General features: G+C 47.8%; 1 protein-coding gene across 5 annotated transcripts in view; it reads right to left on the bottom strand.

Annotated features, from left to right (window-relative positions):
* kat80 (katanin 80) overlaps window positions 1–25,182 on the bottom strand; it is a 204,711-nt gene that overhangs the window by 95,326 nt on the left and 84,203 nt on the right. For all 5 annotated transcript variants that reach the window (XM_070531014.1, XM_070531011.1, XM_070531010.1 and 2 more), the window contains exon 3: window positions 5,702–5,819. In XM_070531014.1, the coding sequence (XP_070387115.1) occupies window positions 5,702–5,819 (118 nt within the window). The remainder of the gene's footprint in view (window positions 1–5,701; window positions 5,820–25,182) is intronic.

Genomic DNA, 25,182 nt, shown 5'->3' with positions numbered 1-25,182 from the left:
CGAATCACCTCATCTATAGTTACCCTCTGCTTCCTCATATTTGTATCCATATATTTGTCTCGGCCTTGCTCCGGTGCTTCCTTGTGGTGAAACTCCTCGTTCTGGTTTGGTAATCTTGGGATCAATGGGACCATTCCATCCATGGTACAGCAATTCGGCAACTCACGCACAACAGGCTTGCGTACGTGGGTTTGCGAGCAGGTATTTCGGACAGAAGATTGGGAAAATACAAAAAACCCGTTTGAAGTCTAGCCGAGAAGGCTAAGGGCCCAGATGATTCACATGTATTTCTGATTATCCGTTTGAATAAACTGATTTTCTGATATCTGATTTTCTGATTTCAGATTTTGTGCCGTGACCTGTCTTCTTCTCCACACCTGGATATTATGATAATTAGTGCGTTTGGTGCGTGACCGCGGCATACTCGCTGCATGCTCTACACGCCGGTGGAACTTGTAAGGGAACTACGTCTGAGGTTACCTTGCGATGCTCATGCGCGGTTAGATTTGCTGCCACTGTGCCATGTGATCGTAAATCAGCGATTCGGTCGGCCGTGCGAAAATCATATTCTATATTTTGGTTTGCATTATGTCGAACAGATTTCATTCTATCCTCTGATTTGTCTTTAGCGCAGTCCCTCCTGAGGCATGACTGTGGCGCCATTTCCGGTAAACGAGACGCAAACTTGCGCCTTTGTTTTCGACACAGCGATATACCACAGAACGTTGCGGTACGCGAGTACCAATCGACGCACGGCTAATCGACCTGCACTTGCTGGTTCCACAGAAGATCATTTGCAACAACCCGAATGTGAAAGTGACTTATACCGTCGCGAGCAGTCCATGCGCTCTTTCCAGTCGTCACACCGGAACCATTCTGCAGCGCAAATATGCATAATAAATTGAGACAACCACTCATATACCTCACTGGGGATATGGGGAATATTAATAAGGGTTGAGCAATGCCGCCTAGAGCCACCATACTCGTGAAAATCAGATTAGTGAGACCATCAGCGAAGTGTTGGAAAACAGCAGATGCATAAACAATACAGCATTTACCCAGAGATCTTGGCCAACTGGTTACTCATACTAAGCATTGAGGCTTTCATACACAGTTGGCCCCACATTCAATTACACACAGACTACACTGATGAAACTTTACGCACGGAAAAAGATGGAATTAAAAAGCATCGCCTTGGAGCAAGTGGGGGATGACGTGACTCGGCAGCCTGCCTGCTCGCAATAACCTTAATAAAGTAGAAAATTGCTACGAAGTGTCGTCGCCACCTCCAAGTAATGTCACGATGGTAAAATACATAAATATATAAAAAAATAACTGGAACAAGAACTTGGTCATGCACTACTGCTTGCTGTCGACGATGACGCCATTGCTTTCTCGTGGACGACGAGGACATGAAATCTCGGCAATTGATTTTCTGCAGTCTCTGTCGCTTATACAAAGCGTACCGCTAAACTAAACATTTCCGTCACCTCAACTCGGGACCATACCCACCGCATCCTCCCACACGGCCAAGCCGTCAAGGTACCACTCCTTCCGACAGGCACTCACAGGCACGAGACACATTGCCCAATTTCCTCTCTTGGCAAAGCCAGATTCTCCGCACTTTCTCACGCATCTGTAAGTAGGGAACTTGCGCCTCACTGGGTTTACAGCATTTAGGGCACCTAAGCAAAACTGAAACACAGGTGCAGCGGCCCTGTTATACTCCTGCCCAGTCGCAATGATCAATATGCGGTATTCGTGCAAGCTGGCGCGAGACTACGGCGATGTATCCTACAGTAGAGTCGATATGTAAATGGCGACGAATATATTTACTATCGATGGTAAACCGATGCCATCACAGGTACGTCTTTAACCTTGACTCTCGATTTATGTAACCCCGTAATCATAACTACGCGGACGAGTGGCTCCGCCAGGGAAAATTTTTTAAAAAGCCCACCCGAAATGCTTGGAAACTCAGACTGACAACCTGAAACTGACGAATGCACTTCGATGTTTGCATTGACAAATGTGAACTGCAGACTTCAGTTACAGGTTACATACCAAGGTAGAGATGAAATTTGTTTTTGGTTTTTAAAGAACGCCTCGTCCGCATACTTTTTATAACAGGTGTACATCAATAATTCCTGATGACAGTGGCAAAAGTCTCAATATGTATAGTTACAAACGATAACGTTAATAACCACCTCCTGAGCACTGCGTATTCCCAAATCTTTCGAACGGAAAAAATAATCAAGTGAATAAATAATAACTGGAATGGTGGTCTGTGTCACGGGGAAATGTCAACGTCGTGCGTGAAAGACGAATATCTACGTCTTTCTACGTCCACGTGGAGCTTTCCGCCTAAATGACCTCGCAACGCTTTCGAAATCAAGATCGATAACACGCATACGGACCAGCCTATTGGAAATGAACAGCAATGGACCTATTCGCTGACCAGGTAACCGACGTTTCCTTAATCATAAAATTTTGCAATAACGAGTATTACTCCTAGCATGCCACGACAGATGTGTTCTAGTTTTATTTTCTCAGTATTACCAATGTCTGTAACGGCACGCCAGGAGCAATTACAAAAGTGAGAATTTAGAAAAGGCACCTATCACTTTTCGACGTAACCCTTCATAGTTATTCTTGGACTTGAATCAGTTCTATTCTCTCCAAAAATGAGCCGTTTTCTTGCTGGCTTGTATTCTTGGCAGTATGAATATATCGCGTTCTTGCGATTTTTATGAAACGTGCCCCATTGGTTCCGTTTTTCTTTTTTCTTTCGAGTTGATGTGGTCTCACTTGTTCCGAGAAGATCCGCCTGCATCAGCAAATAGAGTTCTGCCCTAGTGTAAATATAAGTAAAAAGAACAAGCCAGAACCTCGTGCTATCATGGGCAGCAATATGAATGGTTATTGCACCGAGCCTCAGAGTACTCTTTGGCATAGTGACACAATGGGCAACGGCGTAAACCCTGAAAATATATTATTGTCCTAACACGTCACGCTATATATGCTTGACAAAGTAGAAAAAAAAATCAGACAGGTAAGTTTCCTCGGTCGAAGGGTGATCGAATCAGCTTGGCAGAACGCAGCCCACTCTCGGAAACGGATCGATAAAACTCTTCAGTGAAAATTGAAATTTACGATCACATCTTCTCGCATAGGGCGAAATCCTGCGATACTAACGCACTGCTACACTGCGATGCGTTGTATAACACAAAATTAAACATATCGAGTGCCTCGATCCAGTGCGTGGTGCTCACACAGCTAGCACCTCTTTGACTCAGTGCCCGCCGGTCTGCGTGTGCATTTGCTCTTATCCTGTCACATGACTCCTGCCTCAATACGACTTGGCCGGTGCCCTAGTAAATTTGCCACTACGAGTTTTACGTAGACGGAAAATTACGTCTGCTAGAAATCACACCATACCTATACAATAATATAGACACTCCTGGTTCCAGGTCAAACATCTATTGCTGGTACTACCGTCAGACTGTATCGATTCTTCCGTGGGCGTCAGCGTAAAGTGCTTTCTTCTGCGTCGCTCGTTAAATTTTGGCGAATATGCGATAAAAGAAAAGTATGCTTTAAAAAAAAAAAGAGGCTAGGTGCCATGCTGAGCAGGCACTGCATCATCAACTCGTTGGAAGCATGCATGCGCTCACGGAACGATGAGGAAGCTATACCACGGCTCATCATAACAAACGTTATGTGAATGAGGATAGAAGGGTTAGACACACACCATAGGATCACAAGCGGCCCAGGCACAAGTGATACTCTTTGAGCGTATTGTAACCTCAGAAATCTCGGCCCCGTCCATGCTGTGTTAAGTCGGGAGAAATCTGGTTTAGCGAGTGAACGCTTCTTTCGCGCTTGATAACGGCGGCTCTTTTGATTCTTAATTTAGTGTCTGCGTCCCTCAGTTCCACAAGCAGGCGCGCGCTTTATACCCCGAATTGTCCCCCAGCAAGGCCTATTTAATGTCTTACTAATTGAGTAAAGCATAAGCCCGAAAACTACACGATCGGAGCTCAGCTGCCTGTGCGGGGCATCTCGTGAACGCAAGAACGGCCGCATTGTTTCACTATGTCAGCGTCTTTTGTGCAACTAGCATTTGCATGCGATGCGAATTAGCGCGTACTTATTGTCTCTCAGAAAAAGAAGAAAACTTTGGCCTTGGCCTCAATAGGCTATAAGGGTGAAAATTTGGCACGAGATAGGACTCCACAGTCCCTACACCGCACGAGGGTGTGAAGCGGAATGGTGGCGGTTCGAGTGAAGGCGTTTCAACCAAAGTATTGCAATTAAAGTATACCACAGTATACAAAAGAGAAAAATAAAGCATGTGCGCGCGCATCTTGTTCCTTTTGCACAGAGTTTTTTCCATGTGAACCAGTAGCACAACAATTCTTTGTCGGCTATAAAACGAAGAATAAACAACGATACAATTTGCGGCCGAAGTGGTCGACACGAGTATTCTATGACAACGTGACAAATAAGAGAGAGTTCATAAACCTATAGGGGATGCTACACGTATAGAGACAGTTGCCAATGCGCGATTGAAACCAGCTGCACCCGCAATACTGCTAGCCGCCGATGCTTACATGTATACTATTTACCGACGCGTATGCAACTCTCTCGCACCAAACCGTCACGTGAGTCCTTTTCAGGGTTGTGCGCCGTCGCAGACAAGTCAAATGCAATCAGTGGAGTGCGTGGCCGCTGACTGGCCGAACACGCACGCACAGGGGAAAATGCCTGAACCGTAGGCATGGCCGCCTTGCCTATACGACGGTGACTGACAGACGGCGCAGGCTGGCCGTCATATACGCGCTATTCGCTGTTCGCATTTCGTCTGTCCTAGCGCATAAATGTAACTGCCATGTCAGTCGAGAGTTTTTACAGATGACAGGCACTGCGTCTAAAACTTGCTGCACACATCGTCAGCCGGCGCGTGCTAAATCAAGCGTTGCAGAGTACTAACTATAGAGCGCAGCGACACATTTCTCTTATTTTCGATGTCGCACCCAGCGGTCCAATTTCCTTTATTAATAAAGTAGTACATTGGGTGATAAAGCTTGCAGCAATCATATATTTTTGTTTCTTCTTTAAAAAACGGACAGTCTCTTTTCACACAGCTTCTACTCATTTCTTTTATTGTCGCGTACAGGACATAGGATTAGCGCTTCTTTTTTTCTCTCGCACATTTTTGCGTGCTAATCTGTTGCAATGGTCCCCGTGCGATAGCTTATTTTGCTCTTTGATTACTGTGCAGTGCAATGAAGTATAGCTACACTCTGTATAAATATTTAGAACGTATTTTATTTTTTAATTATTGTACTTCAGAGGCCCCAATGTGGTGTCTTTAAAAAAATGTTAGATCTTTTGGATCTGTAACATGATCAGAAAATTGCCTCATCGTCAATTTCCTGTAAAGTCATTTCGCCGTGCTACAACTTTCCAGTGGCAAGGCACAGAAGCATTACCGCTACCACAAACGCGTCGGCAGGCCCTTACTAAACTCCGCAACCGTGCAATTCCAAAGGCGGGGTCGTTGACGCACCCCGGTCGCTTTTCAGCTAAGCCCAAACACTTGTGAACAGTAAAAGACAAAAGATGGCTGCGCCTGGTCGTTTCTCCATACCTGAAACGGTGCAACTAATTATACAGAAGTAAAGCAGCCGAAACTCACTTTTGGCAGCTTCCAAGTTCCAGATCTTGACTGTTCCCGATGTGGACCCCGCGCACACCATCTCCTCGGCTGGACAGAACTTGACACATTCGACCGCCGTCGTATGTCCAGTCAAGCTCTGCGTAGGTGAGACAAAGTTGCGCAACCGTGAGCATCTAGCGCAGGGACGCCAAGACGAATGCGAGACGCATGTCGTACATATACAGTGCATTCAGTTCAGCGCACTTTACGCCTGATTTTCCACGGCATACAACAACGCCCAAGAAGGGCCCAGCCTCGCCCCAAAAGAAGCAAGATCGAGAACACGAAGCAGCTAAAGAACAGTGCAGACCTCGCCGTCCGCTGTAGCTTTTTCTGTCTTCGATTCATGCGGCGAACAGAAATGCAGGCAATGGTGCGGCGCAGCAGTATGACTAAACGGGATTCGAGCTCTCGCATATATGCGCCAGGCAACAATGCGCGCAGAAGGTTTCGTTCAAGAGTGCTTCGACCGCGGCACGAAGACTTCTCATGCATGTAAAATAAAGATGAATGGGACAAGCAGGCGACACGCAGAGGCAGCCAAAGCGTGGTGCGTTCACTTTGCGAGCTTGACTTTGAATATGCGCGACTTGTGCGACACAAGACGATTCCGTGAGGGAGACGCAATGGGCAGTGCGCGTCGTTCTTACTGTCTCTGTGCTGCCTTCACAAGTAGCGCGTATTCGAAGATGATTTCGCACCGACCGGCCTTGCGTTCACAGCTCTGTTTTATGAACTTGCCTCGCGTATACTCTGCCTCTTTTTCTGTCTCTTTTTTTTTTTTGCGTGCGCGTAAAGCAATGCTCAGCGTATGGAACGCCATGCCTGGTTCCAACAAAACAGGTTACTCGGAATAAAACGGTAACTTGGGGTAGTTGGTCCATTGCAGGCGAGGAAACAGCGCAGAGAACACGGAAACAAAGAAGTGAGACACGTAAGCGCCATCAATTGAGCGTTTATTCGCATGCAGACAGAAAATCATATAGAGCTTATAACACATGAGATAATTTGAGATAATTATGTCCTTGATTATTACTTGGAATACTGACAACAGGAGCGGTAATGAATACGATCAGTGTTTACATTCAAACAATCAAGGTTAACCTTCGTCAACGAAGCCCAGAAAACGGGTGAACGTTCGAAAAGGCTGCAACAAGAAATCATCAACTCGGAGGCGGGCAAAGTCAATAAAGGCAAAAGCCGCGCTCACAGGTTCGATATAATGGGCAGATTAGGCAAACAACCTAATCACCTTTCCATGGTGCTTGACCCTTCGCTGAGCAGCATCCACGAGATATGGGAAAAGGCATTCTGCATCCGTCCATGAGTGAAAGCATCGCGCGCCCACACTTCAATGACGACGTCGGTTGCATAGTTGCTACGGCCATTAATATGATTAAGAGTGCGCGTGCGTAGAATATAGCGTGACCGAGACACTTATGTACTGCCAAGCATATGTGTAGACGAGTGAATTGATTGTGAAAAAGAAAACGCGAAGGCACGCAAGATTTAAACGACGGCCATCAACAGCGATCTGCCCTCGCGCGGGCGATGCATGTATACTGCGAAATGTTGCAATTTCGCGGCCCCGTTTCGCCAAACAACGAAATCGCACCAATTCAGGCGTGTTAAATTCTGCACTTTTCTCGCCTGAAGCAGCACGATTCCTTGAAATTTCGCCAAGTCCGCGAAAATTCAGGGCTCTCGGGAAAACAAGAAGTTGTAATTGTGTCGCGGATGGCGCGCGAGCATCATTCCTCGTTCCTGTGTTGCTGCCGCCAACAGGACGGAATGACTGCGCGCGAAAAAAAGCGACCCCAGCAAGGAAGTTTGGTTCCGCACGACAGAACCACACGGGGTGGCACGACATAAGCGTACGCGCCTCCTCAGCTCCACGCCGATCTGCACGCTCCACAGCGCACTGTGACGCCATCGTACGTATATTTACAGTACAGGGACAACGAAGCTGACACACACCGGTTTAGCACTCGCACGCAACAAGCACAAGAACAAATTGATAGTCTCTCCGAACGGTACGTAGATTTCTTATTTCTGATGTTCGGTAACAGTGTTGCGCGCGCTACGGCAAGATCAGTGATTGTAGAGTCTCAGCGAGAGAACGGAATGGTAATCGTCTATACCTTTCGAAGATGATCGTGCTCGTTATGACGAATGGGTTCCCTGGAAGCACCATATAGAAGCACCGTGTTCTCGAACACATTCGCGGATGGCGCATTAGACTGTCCAATTACCAATCCGTGTTTCGCCGTGACCATACCTACTCCCATTTCTTCACAGCAACTTGTCGGTTGGAATTGGGTGCCATAGCGCACTACTTTCCGCTGTCCAAACGCGCCGTTGGGCAAAGCGAGCTAAGCCGCGAGGCGCCAGAGTTGCCCGTTTCGGGCTTGCACGACAGCGATTTAGCCAGCGTGCTTCGCGGTGCCGAGTGCGCGGAAAGGACAAAAAAAAAAGGTAAAGAAAAAAAAGCAACGCGGCGGGTAGAGCGCCGACAGTCGCGCTCAGGAAACCTCGCAGGGACAGGCCGCATTGCGTCACGCCGGATTTCTGCGACATTGCGAGCACATGCGCGCTTCTCGGTGCCTGCTGATGCGGCGAAGCTCGCCATCGCATCCAGGAAGCTTACGCCACGGATGACTCTCCGCCAGGGCTCTGCGGCTATATGATGACGATGATGACGCACGGCGCGCTCGCCCAACGACGACAAAGTCCGGCAAACGCAACGGACGAGTGCACAAGAAGTGAATGCTAATGAAAACCTCTAATATCGTGCGCAAAAAACCGGCCTTCAAGGCAATGCTTATACGAACAAACACTCCTGTGGTAGATGTCATCTCACGTAATATACGTGGGTACCCGACGAACAGTAATATATTAGAGAGTTTTAGAATAGGGGCCCCAAACGTTTTGGGGCCCCAAAGAAATAGCGTCGAAGCCACTGCGCATGCGCGAGACGCAAACTGTGTTTGGGTTTTGCGTTGGGAACGCTATTTCACCGATTTAGCGGGAACAAACATGGCGGCACCCATCGAAGCGACGGCTCTGACCTAGCACCAAACTGGGTTCGCAAGCTAGGAGAAGTGACTGCGGTTATCGCTTTCTCTCAACTAGCGTATGTTATGAAGATTGATTCATTAGACGCCGCTGATTCCGAATTCGAGTGTGGATTTTATGGCTCGTAGGCCTAACACGGCTAAGCTTGGCTGGTGAAGGCACGTAAAGTTGGTTTTGTTGCTCAAAACTAAGCACAACTAATTGTTTGCTGCTTGAAGAATAACCTCTAAATTGTAATTAAACGCAAATACACGCAAGTCAAAATTACTATTCATATCATAAAATGGAATATTTTATTTAATAATTTTTAATCGTTTTTCTTAGACGCCGTAGTGGCGCTGTCAGCGCAAGACGCTATCCGCAAACGCAAAGCCCTATTCTAAAACTCTTCACTCCTGCGTGCCCCAACGCTAACACCCGCAAAGCTGTTTGGGGCCCCAAAATATTGGGGCCCCTATTCTAAAACTCCCTATTATATACCGGGTGTCCCAGCGAACTTTAGCCAGAGTTTGCATATTCTTAAGTGCCACGTAGCTGGACAGAGCCAGGGTAATGTTGTTTGCCGTCGCTTGCAGATACTCATATTTTATTTTTTATTTTTTTGCATTCCGCCTAATTAGAGTCTTAATGAATCAACTTCTCAAACATTGTAATTAGACGAAAAGTGTCAATGAGAAAGTTGCAGAGCGACATGAAAAACTCCCGATACAGCATTCTGTCGCTCAATACGTGCTACATAAACGTGTTTTTCCGAGCTTGAAAGAGGATCACGAATACACGCAGACTGCCTCGAGCGGCCAGTCGCGCGGCAATTTTGCGTGCATTTGCGGGCTGCTTTCACGCTCGGAAAAGCACGTTTACGTAGCACGTATTGAGCGACAGAATGCTGTATCGGGAGTTTTTCCTGTCGCTTTGCAATTTTCTCATTGACACTTTTGCGTAATTGTAATATTTGAGAAGTTGATTCATTAATTAATACTAATTATGTATTTAGTCGGAATGCAAATATATATATATATATATATATATATATATATATATATATATATATATATATATATATATATATATATATATATGTATATATATATATATATATATATATATATATATATATATATATATATATATATATATATATATATATATATATATATATATATATATATATATATATATATAAGCCGAGTATCTCCAGGCCACGGAAAACAACATGACCTTGGTTCTGCCCAGTTACGTGGCATTTGAATATTTTTAAAGTTTGGCTAAAGTTACGTGGGACACCTTGTATTAAGAGTGGGGAGAGGCAGCAATAAAAACAAGCGTTACGAAAAAGGATGGCGTCATTCTCGTTTTTATCGACGACGCAGCATGTTATGCTAGTCGCTTCCGTCATGGAATGCAAGTGCTTCACCCATGAAACCAAATGAACTCTTCAAAGTGACTGAACACTAGGTTATCGCAAGCAAGGGCGCTAAAACACAAGCAACCGACAAATTAAACATGGAGAAAGACTGCGATACACAACGAGGAACACAACCCATATTGCGTTACGAGAAACATGCACCTCAGTGTCGTGTGGCGCCATCATGAGCGGCATAGAAAAGCAAGCACCAAGAAACCTACAGTCTTGGTCAAAAGTTCCCATGCCACAGCGTGCGCGAACACGTTGACTTCGTGCCCTGTAGCGGGGCTTGTAATCGACTGTAAAAGTTGCAGTGTTCTGAAGGGGTCTCACCACACACAGCTTCCGAGTCCCAAAATTACCTCAGGAGCCCCGCCACCCGTCCCAAAATGCATAGGTGTTCGCGCGGGCTGTAGCCAGCGAACTTTTAACCAAGAGGGCATGCATACATTTGCCTCACGGTTATAACACGTGAACCAAATTGAAATCGCTCATGCAAGAGTGCGGACCAAATCTGTCGCCTCCGGAGCCACCATGAGTGGGCCAAAAGTTTCCTGCTGCTTTATAGTTAAAGCTTGGGTTGAACTTTACCACATAAACATACGATGTCTGAGAATACTGTTTCAAGCTAAAAGAAAATGGACACTATTATTATTTCTTAAGATGCGGTATTCCGCCACCATTGCCCTTTCGCGTCGGAAGTTTGGCAGCAGTAAGGAAATACGTCCCGGCTATACGAGAAACCACATGCGAAACACCAGCGAGCCGACGCGACTGACCCAGAAGAAATTAGTCACCGCCGCTGGTTGGACAGCAACGGAAACAGAAGCAGTCACATCGTCGTATAGCTCACGCAGCATATCACCTAAAGCATTGTGTACGTGCTCGCAGGTACCACACCGAGGCGGAAAGACGTGGCGCTTTAGATAAGGTATTTGTACTGCACCAAGCTGCCAGGACCTCGGTAACTGCCAAAACGTGAGACCCTTCCGGATTCCTCCACTCGTGCAGTCACGGGAAAAGTAACGGAGAGACCGCGGTGCTGACGCAGCTAACCGCCGCAGCGGTGCGGCAGAGCTTCCGCGATGTGATCACCCCTTTCGGAGAACACAGGCGAGAATAGCTCTCATCTGTTTTTATCCAAAGAAAGGAAGAAAAAAATTATTATTATTATTATTGAAGGTGTGTCTTCTTCGATCTTTCAGTGATATTTCTGCGTCCCGAAAATTGCTCTGAGCCGTCACAGGTGTAATCCCAAAGCAGTGGGCGACTGCTTGCTTTTTGTGTAACTCAATTGCTTCACTTAAAAGTGGCACAACGCAACTATCAATCACTCCAGAGGGACAGACTTATATATGGATCAAGCAGACATGTTGTTTATGGAAAACAATTTAAATTGAGTTAAGCGGCAAAAATCGCAGATATCAAGAACAGTTGCCGACCAACGACCAACGTTAAGGCACTATATGGATAAGGAAGCAACGACACCTATATAGCTTTTTTTTTTCTCCCCATCAAATTTTGAAAAAGTGCCCGTGGCAGATAGCACAATTCTAATCCTAGATCTAAATTATTGGATGAGGCAACCACAACTTCTAAGATAAATTAATATGCTAAATTCAATAATTAACATAATTGCGCTAATTAACGTTCTGATTAATCATTTTGTGGCACATATCTCAATTTACGAATTGCAGCTAGTGAGTTTGCAAGACATCGATTTGGAACGAATTCTGAGGATGGCACCGGTTTCGAGATATATGCGACGTCAAACTTGCGGTAAAAATGCACTGTTCTTCCACTTACATCTGTTAAGAAAACGCTGTTTAATGCATTGAAGCACAAAAGTAATTAGAATGCCAATGCGTTTAGTCGGACACATTGAAAATTAATACCTCGAAACTAGTATAGTCCTGAGAATTCGTTCTAAGTGAATACGCCTTGCGAACTCACTGGCTACAATACGTGAATTTAGATATGTGCAGTAACGTAATTAATGAAAACATAATTAGTGTTTTCGTGTTAATTATTCAATTAGGTATTTTGATTTCTCGTAGAAGGAACAGCCGTCCGATCGAGTAATTAAGCCCAAGGGTTAAGATCGGCAATTTTGTCAATTTTCGGTGCAGCTGAAAAAAAAATCAATAAAAAGGAAAGCTAGTATAGCAGTAGCATTGGCCGAGACTCGTGTAAGATGCGAATACATAATAAAAGAACGCGCGCAGCTGGCGCACTGTTTGTTAGCTCGGTGTGTAGCAGTCGTAACTTGAAGCACAGGAAACACTGAAAGCACACTGAAAGGACGCCACTTGTACTACAGGCGGCCGGCGCCGCTTTGGTTTAGCGCATGCATATAGTATACTTTCATTGACGCCACACACTCCGTGCAAGTCACGACGGCGTTCCGTGCAGTCATCCACGCCTCATGCAGCCACTGCATGCTGTGAAAGGGATGTCCAAAGACCGACCTCCACGAAGAGAAGTTCGTGCGGCAAGAGATCTTGCGCGGCGAGGCGCCGCTGAATATACTCGCCGCGCCACATTTCATGGTGCAGCCGCGAGGAGACAACCGCGCCACGAAAGCCCGCGCACGGGGCAAGCGAAAAGCTCTCTCCGCTCACTTTCGTGTAACGCCCGTACGAAAGGTTAGAAAGCGGTCTTTCGAGCCTTCGAAACTGTATCACTGCGAGAAAGAAAATAAAGGTTGCGGCGGCCGCAATCAAGCCCACGACCCGTCCGTACGACAAACTCGAAAGCGCGTGAAAAATATATGCGCGAGGCAAACGCGCTCCATCCGCGCGTCGCGTCAGTTATCGTACATTTCGCACGCGTCCTACCGCTTGTGTAGCGACAGTGTGCTAATCTGTAGCCGTTGGTATAGATGCTGGCCGAAGAAGCAGCGCTTTCGAATGGGACAGGAGGCGACGACAAACACAGCGCTCGTGTCTGTCGTCTCCTCTTGTCCCGTTCGAAAGCGCTGTTTCTTCGCCCCTGTAATGCGGTCGACGACAACGCTATACCGTTTCTTCCACATCGCCGACACTTTTAAATTTACACACTTCGAACCACAACATAGGCCACATATACTCAAGAAACGTGTAACTCTGTCAGTTGCACATCGGTGCTCATGAGTTTCCACTCGGGAAGTGATAGTATATCAGATATCGCAAGCAAACAGTTCGGAAGCTTAACAGAGTGGTGACTGGGTCGCGTTGGAACAGTTCAGCCACAATGGTGCTCAGCGCACTACACAAAACAGGAGATAAAAATAATTGTACTTTTTTTTTCGTAGTGCGCTGACCGCCACCACGACCTAACAGAGCTCCAACGCGGACGATACCCAGTCAATTGGTCACCGCAACGTAGATGTACGGTCCTTCCGTTAAAATGGTATCCGCTGACATCCGAAGCAGCTCATCCAAAACCTGAAGGAAATCAAATTTAAGAAGGCGCTTTTCACAATTGATCTGCCTCCGAAAACACTTTCTTGTTCGTTCGTTGCCAGCAGCCGCCGCGCCGACTTCCCGCTACGCATTGTGTCCAAATCACAGGCAGCGCTGGCATCACGTTCGACGTGACGTGGATACGTGGCGCGAAATTCCACACTTACTCCTTTTACTTTCATTTGCTTCGGCCGTCCGCGGACAACCGGGGTGGCCGAAACATTTCTTGTGTTTCGCGGTAGTGCCGATCATCGATTTATTATCAACTTACCCACACATTGTTTTATCTCCCATTGCTTGCCCCTCTGCGCTGTTGAGACGGTTTGTCCGCATCGCACTTGCTTTCTCTGCATTCTATGTTCTGCCTTAGATTTTCATGCACCCGCCGCGGGAGCCCACCTGCAGGGCTATGGAGCTGCGCGGCTGAGAGCCAGGTTGCGGGTTCGGTCCCGACCGTGACGGCCACATTCCTATGGAGACGGAATGCAGACACGTCCCGGGTGGTCAAAAATTAATTCGTCCGCCCTCTCCTCAATCATGCGTGCCTCATAATCAGATCGTGGTTTTGGCAAGTAAAACACCAGGCCTTAACTTAAATTTAAAATTAGATTTTACACGCAGCAGCAGAAATGCCTGACAGCTGTTCGTTAAATAAACGTATTGATTGGTTTTATCCGCAAGGGATCTTTTCGGTGTACCATAACACAATGTCAAGGATAAATGAACAACAATGGCAATGCTCATTATATTAACACGCTGCTGTTAAACTCCCCCGTCGATGGCGTTTAGCAATATACTATAACGTGTTCCCTTGCGTTTCCCCGATTGTCCTTTTGCATTGCACAGTGATATTCATACTGTTATTTTTGCGTGCAATTTCCTATTAGGATCTATTTATACGTGCCAGTGTTCTGGGTGCTAATGTGCATGCATTTTGCTCTTATAGTTGTTTCAGTTGTGTTGCGGGTGTTACGAAGACAGTAATGTAGCATCACTACCACATTTTTTTTTTATTTGTTTACAGATACTGTCTCCTCGTACAGCAAGATAATGCGGGAGCGATTACATACAACATCGCAAGTAAGGACCACAACAGAATCGAAGAACAGAATTTAAAGGACATCATTACAAACAGGAGCTGAAAACATTGCAGGTAATTAAAGTATCAAGTTATGAGATGATAAAAAGAATCAATGCAGTAGCCATTCCAGCACATTATTATTATTATTATTATTATTATTATCATTATTATTATTATTATTATTATTATTATTATTATTATTATTATTATTATTATTATTATTATTATTATTATTCACACAGAGTGCTGCGCGTGGAACGCAGCACGCGGGTCCGCGAAGGCCGCCGTGCCCACGGCGTGTCCAGGGTGGTACGAGACTGGGCCACGGAGGAGGAGAGAGGCCCGAGAGCCCAGCGGCCTCATTCTGCCGCGCTCTTCGCAGGAACCCCACGCCCGCGGAGCCCACGGGAGAGCAGCGGCCCGTCGAGCGTGGACGACGACACGTTCGACGACGTGACGCCGCCGCGCGGCCGCGCCCACACGTGCGGCGGTGCCGCCGACTCGCCGCAGCACTGTGCTTGGCAGAAGCGCCTCGGCTTACGGGCGAAGCTCCACTCAACTACTACACCCCCAGCACGTCTCGAAAACCCGTGTCGGTGGCCACAGACGTCACAGTTGACCACTGGCCACACCACTGACCTGCGAACCGGCGCCGCAGCAGCCACGCGCGCGGCCGTTTCCAAGATCGCACTTCGCTACAGCAGTAACCCATAAAGGCGGCCCGAATGCCCCGTTAATCGATCGCAAGCTAGTGGGCCCGAAATGGTTGAGCACGCATGCGCCCAAGGCTAGTTCAGCGTAATAGCTTGACGTCGGGTCAACAGGCAATACGCATTGCGAAGAACCTGCGCTGCTGACGTTTCCCCACATACACTCTGAAACGCGCACAATACAAACGACACGTACAAGCGGCGGCCTATTTCAGTGCTCCATTTGTCTACTCTCACATTTGTCCCGTCTTTCACGCTGCTATTTCACATATACCGAACGTACTAACAGAGGCCACTTCCGTGCATACGTCTGCTCAAAGCGACAGGGGCTTAGCTGATGGTTGTCGATACAGTTTTATGTAACAGGCGCATCTATAGGCCAAAGATTGCCAAAAAAGAGTGGACACGCTAAACAAAGTTCGAATATGATTAAATGCACTGTTTTGCAGCAACTATAAGCTAACAGAGGCTGGTGAAAGGAGCTAAAGAACAAAGCGGTGTATGTATGGCGCCTAACTAGCTTACATGCAGCTAAAACCGAAAGCACGGAAGATTCGGTCGCAGTAAGGCATCCTCGCGTATACTGCCTTAGCCTTTCCAATCGGTACAAGGTGGTCGGCAATAAAATATGGCCCGCCAACCCAAGCCCAAACGCGTGGCACGGAGCAACAGATTGGGTCAGCCTCCTCCAAAAGATTCGAGACATTCATAGCGGCGAAACGCCGCAGCAGTTCGCGGTTGTACCGAATGCGTATGCACTTAAACATGCCCTCTTGAGTTCTCTTCTATGGACACGTCACGCACACAGTAGGCAATCGTACATTTAATTGTCTTGCATGAAGGTAAATAAAGCGACAGCTCACTCGGCGCCTTCGAATGAGGAGACCATCCACTTCGAAGAGTGCTGTAGAGACAATACTAAATCTATATTTTGTCAAATGTGAACAATAATAGTATACTCTGATACTTCAAGCGAACGCTGAGGTAGCAAATTCACGAGCGACACGTGCTTGAAGTTGAGAACAGACCAATGTGCATCATTCAAAAAGTCCACCGAAACGTTTATTAACTGCAAGTTGCGACAAAGAATGAGCGCTAAGCCAAATTTTTTTCAACGCATCACAATAAAACGGCAGGAGAGAGCGCCGAATCCATCAGTGTAATTAATGAGGCGTGTCATGCGGACGGCCACATATCGGCCACCCTTGTTCCTTCAGGAAGAAAACGTCGAGGGAGCAGCTACCGAGTTTCCTCGTACCGCTAGCGCTGCATTCAGTTTCGAGCCCAAGCTACGTGAACCAGAGATGAGATGGCCGGTGGCCAGCCCCCTCAATGCGTCAGCTGGACGCTCGGCGAGAACGTGCAGCAGACCCCCCATCGGGAGAGGCGAGGTGAAAGGCAGCGCATAAATCGATTCGAGCGCGGTTCTCCGAACGTCTGACAGGCGTCAGCTTGTTTTTTTATTAGAACCTCCCACGTATCGGACAGAACGCTGAAGCGTCGACGTAGCGCATCTCTTTAGACGCGGACGGGTGGCGAGAGTTCATTCACCACGATTTCGCGCGGGCGGCAGCAAGACGTGCAAGAAGTGAGAGAGAAATAAAAAATGGCGTTCGAAAATGATGCTTTATCAAATCAGCCCCAGGCTTCAGCCCAATATCAAGAACTGATTGATCGAACGATTGATTGATTCCTGGAATGTAACAAACCCAAACAAACATTGCCGCTATGAGAGACGCCACAGTGGAGGGCTCGCGAGTTATGGTTATTTAACGTGCACTCTAAGACGGTACACGAGCGCCTTTTGCAATCTGCCCTTATCAGAATGAAGCCATCGCGGCGGGAAGTCGAACCCGCGATTACACACTCAGCAGCAGAACTTCATAGCCAATAAGCCACGGTGGCGGGTGAACCTCAGAATTACACAGGAGAGTGGGCATGCACGAATAGGCATGCGCGGTTGCGCACCTATAATCCTGTAAAGCCTGATTCACCGGATGTAGCTGCGAATGTTAACCGTGGAGGCTATTGCCGCCACGTTGTTGCGAACGTTATTACAACATCCGAAAGGATATTACCTTCAGACTTCCCTGTGTGACCGCGAATGTTACCGGAAGCCGCTAAATAACATTTAGCGGCCGACAAATCAAATCTGATACGCAGGATGCGTTGCAAGAATAGCAGGAAGAAGCTAGGCAGCAGCCGCATAGAAAAATTCAGCACCACGACCCGTGTGAGCATCACGGAAATAAGTGGTGGAAATGGAGAATGAGACTCGAGCTTGAATAGCAGCTTGGGCTTGTTGGTTTTCCATCCTGGTGTTAACAGTGCAAGATGCAGAAGTGACACGAGACGAGAAGACGACACCACAAGCGCTGCTTGGGTGTGCCCGCAGCGCTTGTGGTGTCGCCTTCTCGTCTCGTGTCACTTGTATACGTTTTGCGCTGTTAACAGCAGGATCGAGCTTGAAGCTATCCATGCAGTAAGTTTTGTTTGAATGCGGGTGCGCTTGGGTGTGCCCGCTACCGACCGTTGACTGCTCTGCAGTCGATATAAGCACGCAGGAGCGGCTGCAATTTCGAGTTTCTAGACGTACCATCCATCCACTGCACGTACAGAATGGAACCCGCAACACGATTATTTTTTGTTTTCGAAGCGAGGGACTCCAATCCTACATCATAGTCGTGAAACTTTCCGATTAAGATTTCAAAGCCTATCGCAACAATTTCGATTATCTTATGAGTAACATGTCTCGATTCGGCTGATAAAAGACAATGTCCTACATCTTAGTAGTCTTGTCCTCACATAAACGCTGTATTACTGCTGGGTGCTGCACGAGAATACTACAGTATGAAGTTTTTTTGTGTGTTTTTGTTTTACCGCATCGGTACATGCCGAAATTGTACGTGATCGCTAAGGGCAGTGGGGGAAAAGCTGCGTTACGGCCGCTTGACGGGTGGGGCTAGTCAGAACCCTCCGGGAACTCCTAAGGTAGAGGTGGCATCATGAAGTAAAATTCACACCAACGTGATTGCAGCAGAATGGTACAAAGGGAGCCCACACAATTTTGTAATAATAATAATAATAATAATAAGAAGAAAATAAGAAAGCAGGCATCCTACAGCTCAGCAGAACTTCCAGAAAACACTCCTGGTGAGGAACATCTCGCCCTGGTTAGGCTTTCTTTCCCTCCATTCCAGCGTGCGGACACCGAGTATTCGAGCAAGTTTTCTTACGCCGAAAGCTTAAGGCCCCAACCATTTCTCTGATCCCACGTCACCGAATGTTGTGAATGCGGAATAGCTGCGCAAGAGCCTCCTACACGAGCGTTTGCAAATACTGCAAAAGAAAAGAAAAACAAAAAAGGCGAGGCCGTTGAGAGCGCACGAAGAAGCTACGATACAGCCCACCCGGGGCTAGGAAGCCGGCGCGGCTGGCTCAGGTGCCCGCGGTGGCTGCAGAGCAGCGCGCACACAAAGGGCGCTTCCCGCTGTCACGGCGCACAAGAGGAGGCCTCGCACGGCGACCGCGCGCGGGGCGAAAGACAAAAGGGGCTGCCTCTCGCTCGCTATCCGCGGGCCGCGCTTGATCGCCACGTCCCTGCGCCCAGATCCGCGCTCGTGCAGGTTCGGCCGCGCGCGGGAGACGCGGCCCTCGGTGCAGGCAATGCGAAGCAGGTCATTGTCTGCCGGCCGCTTCGTATAAGTACACACTCGGCACCCGTCAGCTGATCGGACAAACAGTGCGCCGGGCTCGCTCCGGCGAACGAAAGCTACGACCAGGCCCGAAGAAGAAACAGGGCCGCCGGCCTAGAAGAAGGCGCCGCGCGGACTCGTCCCGATTACTGCGCGCTTGTCGAGAATAAAAAAAAAAAAAAAAGTGACGCCACTTGGCAGGGCCCACTCGGGGATTGTAACATGTCAAGCAACTAAGGCGATGATGGGCTACGAAGGGGCTACTGCGAGCAGCCGGAGTGAAGACGGCGCTTCAGGGCAGGTGTCTACGCGCGCAGGCAGGCTGCGTTGATGTTTGCATTTCGCGGCTGCGACGCGACTGCGCCGTTCGTGGCGGTTAAATGTGACCCCCGCCTTATATCGTCGCCAGGCTTAGCATATATGCTGATTTCATCACCTAGCGCTGAAGTGGGTAAGAAAAATGAAACGTTTCTCCGCACGTGAGGCCTCGCCTCATAGACTAAGCTTTCTTATACGGAGACGCACCGGTCACTGTTTTGCAATACTCGATGTTCTGGAAGCCTTTGGCCTTCGTGGAAGGCGCTATACGTGGAATGCGGATTATTTGCAAAGACGGCAACTGTTCGTGAGCACACCAAGGCAGTATGCTCAGCCCTTCATTGCTTAACATTATATCCTGTCCACCAGAAGAAAAAAAGTTGTCACGTGGCGTTTAAATGCCGTTTTTTTTTTTCATTAGGTCTTAAATGTACAAAACATCTACGTCATCTTGAGACTGTGTGTGGTCGGCTTCGTCTGAATGCTGCATTCACTAATTCACCGGCACCTGTGATGCTGGGCTAATCTTTATGCTGATAACTGCGGTGCGATAGAAACGGTCGAACGCTACTAGTATGCCTGTAGCTTCTAGAAACGAATGGACTTGCTATTCTTATGGAATGGACCAACTTCTCAAGAACCACTTGGGAAGAATAACAGGACCCTTGACTTGTCCATCAGAGTACAGTCAAGCTTTAGATTTCCTATTCTCATTCATTCGGTACACCGTCTTAATTGACAAGCTCTAGAACGTCTTCAACAGCATTAATATGTTTCATTACCGTGTGCATGCCAAGACAATGCTTACGTACTTAATTTATTTTTTCGTAGTTTTTTTTTTTCAGCGCTCTTTCTCTTCTTAGGGCATCTCTACGAGATTAATTTCTCCATGCAGAATAGCATGTAACGGTTATGCACATGCCAGCAGAATTATCAGATTTTCATTAAAGGGCTTCCTCTTTCTGTCTCTGCACGAACAGTAGCCGCACAGCGGCCGGAAAACTGGAAATGATGACTAACACACCAGTGAAAAAAAAAAAAAAAGACGGGATGACAACGCGCTGACCACATAAGCGCTGTATGAGCAACTTGGCCAAGAATCGCAATGACACATACCATCTATAGCGGCCCCGGAGGGCGGCACGAACACGGCGAAACATCGTCATACCGTGACGTCAGAATACACCGAAACTGCGTACTCGGAGATCCACCGATTGGCGAGTCAAGGGACGCTGTTCAGGTTTATGCAAGGATAGAAACAACGTTCCTGACTCAAATGCACGCGCAGCGTGGCGGTCTCGTGCCCCGCAAGAATTCGAAAGCAAGGCAGCCTGGCACGAAAAGCATTGGTATGCGCGCGGGGCGCTCGACAAGACCGAGCACAGGCAGGGAAGCTTACTGACGAGGCGGACACCGCTGCTGCATACAAAGTGCTCGCGCTGGGCCCTGGCGGCTCTGAACAACCAGGCCTTCTAGAGAGAAGGGGTTTCCTGCGCCACGACAACGAGTGAAAGTGCAGCGATTATGTCGAGATAAGAGGCCAGCAGCCGGAGCTACGTTTCTGCCCATTGTCCTCCAGTCAGCGATGACGCATATCTCGCTCATGCCTTCGTCAATGATGCTTGTTTTTTTTTTTTAACTAAAAACGAGTAAACCAAGAGAAGTTTCGTTTACACGAAGACAGACAATCCCGTGTTGAAGCGTGCACATGAATTCGTTTATGGCCGGCCGAGCCATTAGCGTCGAGACACGACCGCAAAGCGTACAGTTCATTGCTGTTACCAGGGTGCGAACCACCGACCCGACACATAACGGCGTCTGCATGCAACTTCCCAAACGCATCGGGCTTAACTAACCCTGTACAGGCAGGCGGGCCCAGTGCTCTTTCATCCCGAACAGTTTACACGAGCCCGACAGGCAAACATCGGCCCGACAAGTCGACTTGTATACTACTTGTAGAGTTTAAATATTCACTTTAGGGGGGCACGTTGTAGTTACACAATTGAAGTAGGCCAGTACTGAACACTTACAAAAGTTTGCACCCTTTGGGTGGTATCTTGTCCCACATCGATAATCGTCATCTGTCTTGTCCGCATTTCCTTTCTTTAACGCCGCGAGCCCGGTACCATAGAGAAAGAAATTCCGGTACTTCCAAGTCACGAACGGCATGCGCGTTATCAGCGCGACTGAGCATTCTCGACAGGAAAGTAGCGAGCGCAGCGTTTCCAAGAAAGGAAACCCAAGCAAGGCAGATAACGATTATTGTTGTGTGGGAAATATACACCCCAAAGGGCGCAACTGTTTTAAGAGTGAGTGCATAACCTTCGTACGTAGTTACGAGAAATACGGGCTCAAACTGTGCCATGAAATATTGTACCAGTTAGCATTTATGCATATTGCTTTTTTGCACAGTGGAGCATTGCACTTCGTTGCATATTTTTAGTACTTATTTGTTGAAACTGGTGCAAGGCACATAGTTTCTAGCAAAACGTTATGCTTTGAGTACTGGGTGACTTCAACTTTCCAAGTACATGACCAGTAAAGTCATTCAATTAAAATTTGCGGAATTTTCTAAATAAACCATTGGCGATTATCACGCTTATTCTGAGGTCTGCCGCTGCTACGAAGCTAATAAGTAAAAATGTTCCTTAGTCGCGCATTCTCCACTTTTATTGATCTGAAACACTCGACGTATGCAAACATACATGCAGTATGACTTTAGGCACGCTCACACCGATGATTTAAATAACAAATACATTTTTTATATATTACCATCGGCCTTGAGATCAGAAAACGTCAGGCTGTGTTCAGCGTAGGATACTGCAGTGTTGCGTCGTCGCATGTGGCGGCAAACGCGGCGACGCAGGGGCCGGGGAAGAGGAAGAAGAGTGGGTTCAAGGTCCACGTTTGTAAATAAGCGAGCGTATTTGAACTTGTGCGTCTATATTTGGCGCAGTCGACAGTGCAGGTCGAAGTTACTTTCGTAACGGCCCCCCTCCCCCACTTTCCTTGTTCTTTTTATTAGATGCCACGAAGCGGGAAGTTTTTAAGCGCGAGTACACCATTCGAATTGCGGTGCCAGCGACTAGCTAGTGCCACGGCGCACTTGCACTGGCGAGCTTGGGCATTAAGCGAGCCAGCGGCTCCGATATCGCTGTGCGCTGGCGTATCCCATTCTTGGTTCATAAAAAAGAAGGGGAAAGGAAGTGCATTTCAAATTTAAGTGCGTTTATATACAATGCAACTTCAGCCACGTTTGACAGTGCAGTATTCTACATTAAGTGTGCACTGCATTGTGCAGTGTCAATAAACGTAGGAAACGTTCAACACGCCAAAAAAATAATAATAAAATAAAATTTAAATAAGAACGCGCTGTCACGGCTCGAGGTGGCGGTTGGGCCAGGAATCCACCAAACTAATTTATTAGTACGTCCGGTAGTAGGAATGAAGGAAAAATGGTTTATTTTACATTAATTACACTGGCTTTAGATACGGAAGCCCACACCATGTAGGAGCATATTAAATGTCTCAGTTCACATCAGGACCCGTTGCAAACCTCTCTCACTGCACCAAAGGTCTCCGCTTTTAATACCGTCGTCTTCCCTAGGAGGCTAGACTAGGGAATCTGACGACCGTATCTCGGTCAATCACAATAGTCGAATCGGTCGCAATATCCCTCCCTTGATGTTGCACCTTCGTCCCCGCTTATGGCGCAAGCGCGTAGCAATCTGGTAATCCGAGGTCGACGCAGTTCCCACGGTAGCCTTCCAAGTTGGCCCCTTTCATCAATTCAGCTTGTCAGTGTCAAGTTCAGGTAGAGTGATCTTCGCGGTAATCACCACTTCTCAGGAGGGCGGCGGCTGTCGGGCCCCGTTGTCGTCTGGCCGCGCCCTGACGACAGAACTGCCTCGTAGTAAACGTCCAAGGAATGCTCATCGCCGCATTAAGACGTAACAACGCACATACACGCGTTTACACACGAAGGCGGCAAGTACAGAGGCCGCACGCAGCGCTTAGCGCGCGGCGAGCCGCGGGGTAACCGCCGGCAACCGCGAGGTTGAACGCCCGGCTGAACTGTGCGGGAAGAGCGCCCGCGAGATTAACTGGCTACATACGCCGCGAGAGGAAATTAGCGGCTAATGTCACACGCATGGCTGACGAGCACAGCAGCGGCGCGGCTGGGCGCCGCCGTTCTACATCGAGGGGGGAAAGCCCCGCCGCCGGGCACCGCGCGTCGCCACAACACGCACGCCGCGCGACTGGATGCATGCGCGCGCGCTGCGCGATCGGCGCCGCCGACGGAGATAAGGCACAGCTGCACCGGCGCTTCCAGCTGTGCGCCAAAGAGCGCGCGATGCCTGCGCTGACACTTCCTTATCGACAAAAGGCCAACACGTCCGTTACTATATAACACGGCGTACGAAGTGTTCCATACTATGGGCATGCATACACAATAGTGAACAAAAAAGACGTGATATTTTACATTTTGGGCCCTCTGCGCTACATTGAATTCTGGGTGATGTCAGGTGCCAAAACCATGATTTAAAAAAAAAATTATGGGGTTTTACGAGCCAAAACCACTTTCTGATTATGACGCACGCCGTAGTGGAGGACTCCGGAAATTTTGACCACCTGGGGTTCTTCAACGTGCACCGAAATCTAAGTACCACGAATGTTTTCGCATTTCGCCCCCATCGAAATGCGGCCGCCGTGGCCGGGATTCGATCCCGCGACCTTGTGCTCAGCAGCCCAACACCATAGCCACTGAGAAAACCATGATTCGATTATGATGCATACAGTAGTGGGGGACCCCGTATTAACTTGGACCACCAGGGGATCTTTACCGTGCCCTCAATGCACGGCACACGGGCATTTTTGCATTTTTCCCCCAGCGAAATCCCGCCCGCCAACCTCGGGGATTTGATCCCGCGACCTCGTGCTGAGCAGAGCAACATCATAGCCGCAGAAGCCACCCCAGCGGGTACTGAGCTAGTTAAACTGCTAAGCTGGCATTGCGTTATGCCATACCGCTAGCCTAGCACAATAGCTTCTTGAACACTCACTACGATGTCATGTTACTCGCACCGAATAGCCCACCTATGCATGGTGCGGGCAGCTTGCGTGTTCTTAAGAGCGTATCACAAGGAAACGGGACACATAAACCCCTATGTTAAAATACGTGTGCGCTGTAGAAAGAAATTTTAACAAGTAGAGATGCTAGGCGAGCAAAAGGCTTGGCACGCTATTGCAGGATTAATGTGTTACGAGAGATCGAAGAAGGAGAGAACTAAGAAAACGTGGGCGCACCCACTTGCACAGAAGCTTAGAAATGAAGGCAATAAGGAGCACATGGCAGTAGAGCACATAATATAGTAGAAAGTGGAGCTTTATAAATCAAACGTTATCCATGTGTCCCTTTGGCGTCAGCAGTGCAACTTGTTTGACATTATTTCAGAAAGGAAAGAAAAAGAAGGGCAATTAATAGCCTTGGTACGTAGGTAACGGAATTTTTCATACGAAACCACAATGTCATCTTTTTTTGTGAGTGTGCAGTGCTGCAGTGTTTCCTCCAAAAATTACTAGAGGGAACTCTGGCGCTAGTGTCACACGGACATAAATCACCACTTTTAATCAACGTATGTACACATAACAAGGGAAAAAAAAAACATCCAGCTATTGCGTGCGATGCCGAATGCACGCAGCGTTCATCTAGACAGAGTACTGATAATGTTA

The sequence above is a fragment of the Dermacentor albipictus genome, chromosome 1, assembly GCF_038994185.2.
Source record: "Dermacentor albipictus isolate Rhodes 1998 colony chromosome 1, USDA_Dalb.pri_finalv2, whole genome shotgun sequence".
Lineage (NCBI taxonomy): Eukaryota > Metazoa > Arthropoda > Arachnida > Ixodida > Ixodidae > Dermacentor > Dermacentor albipictus.
This window is presented reverse-complemented; position numbering and strand designations above follow the sequence as displayed.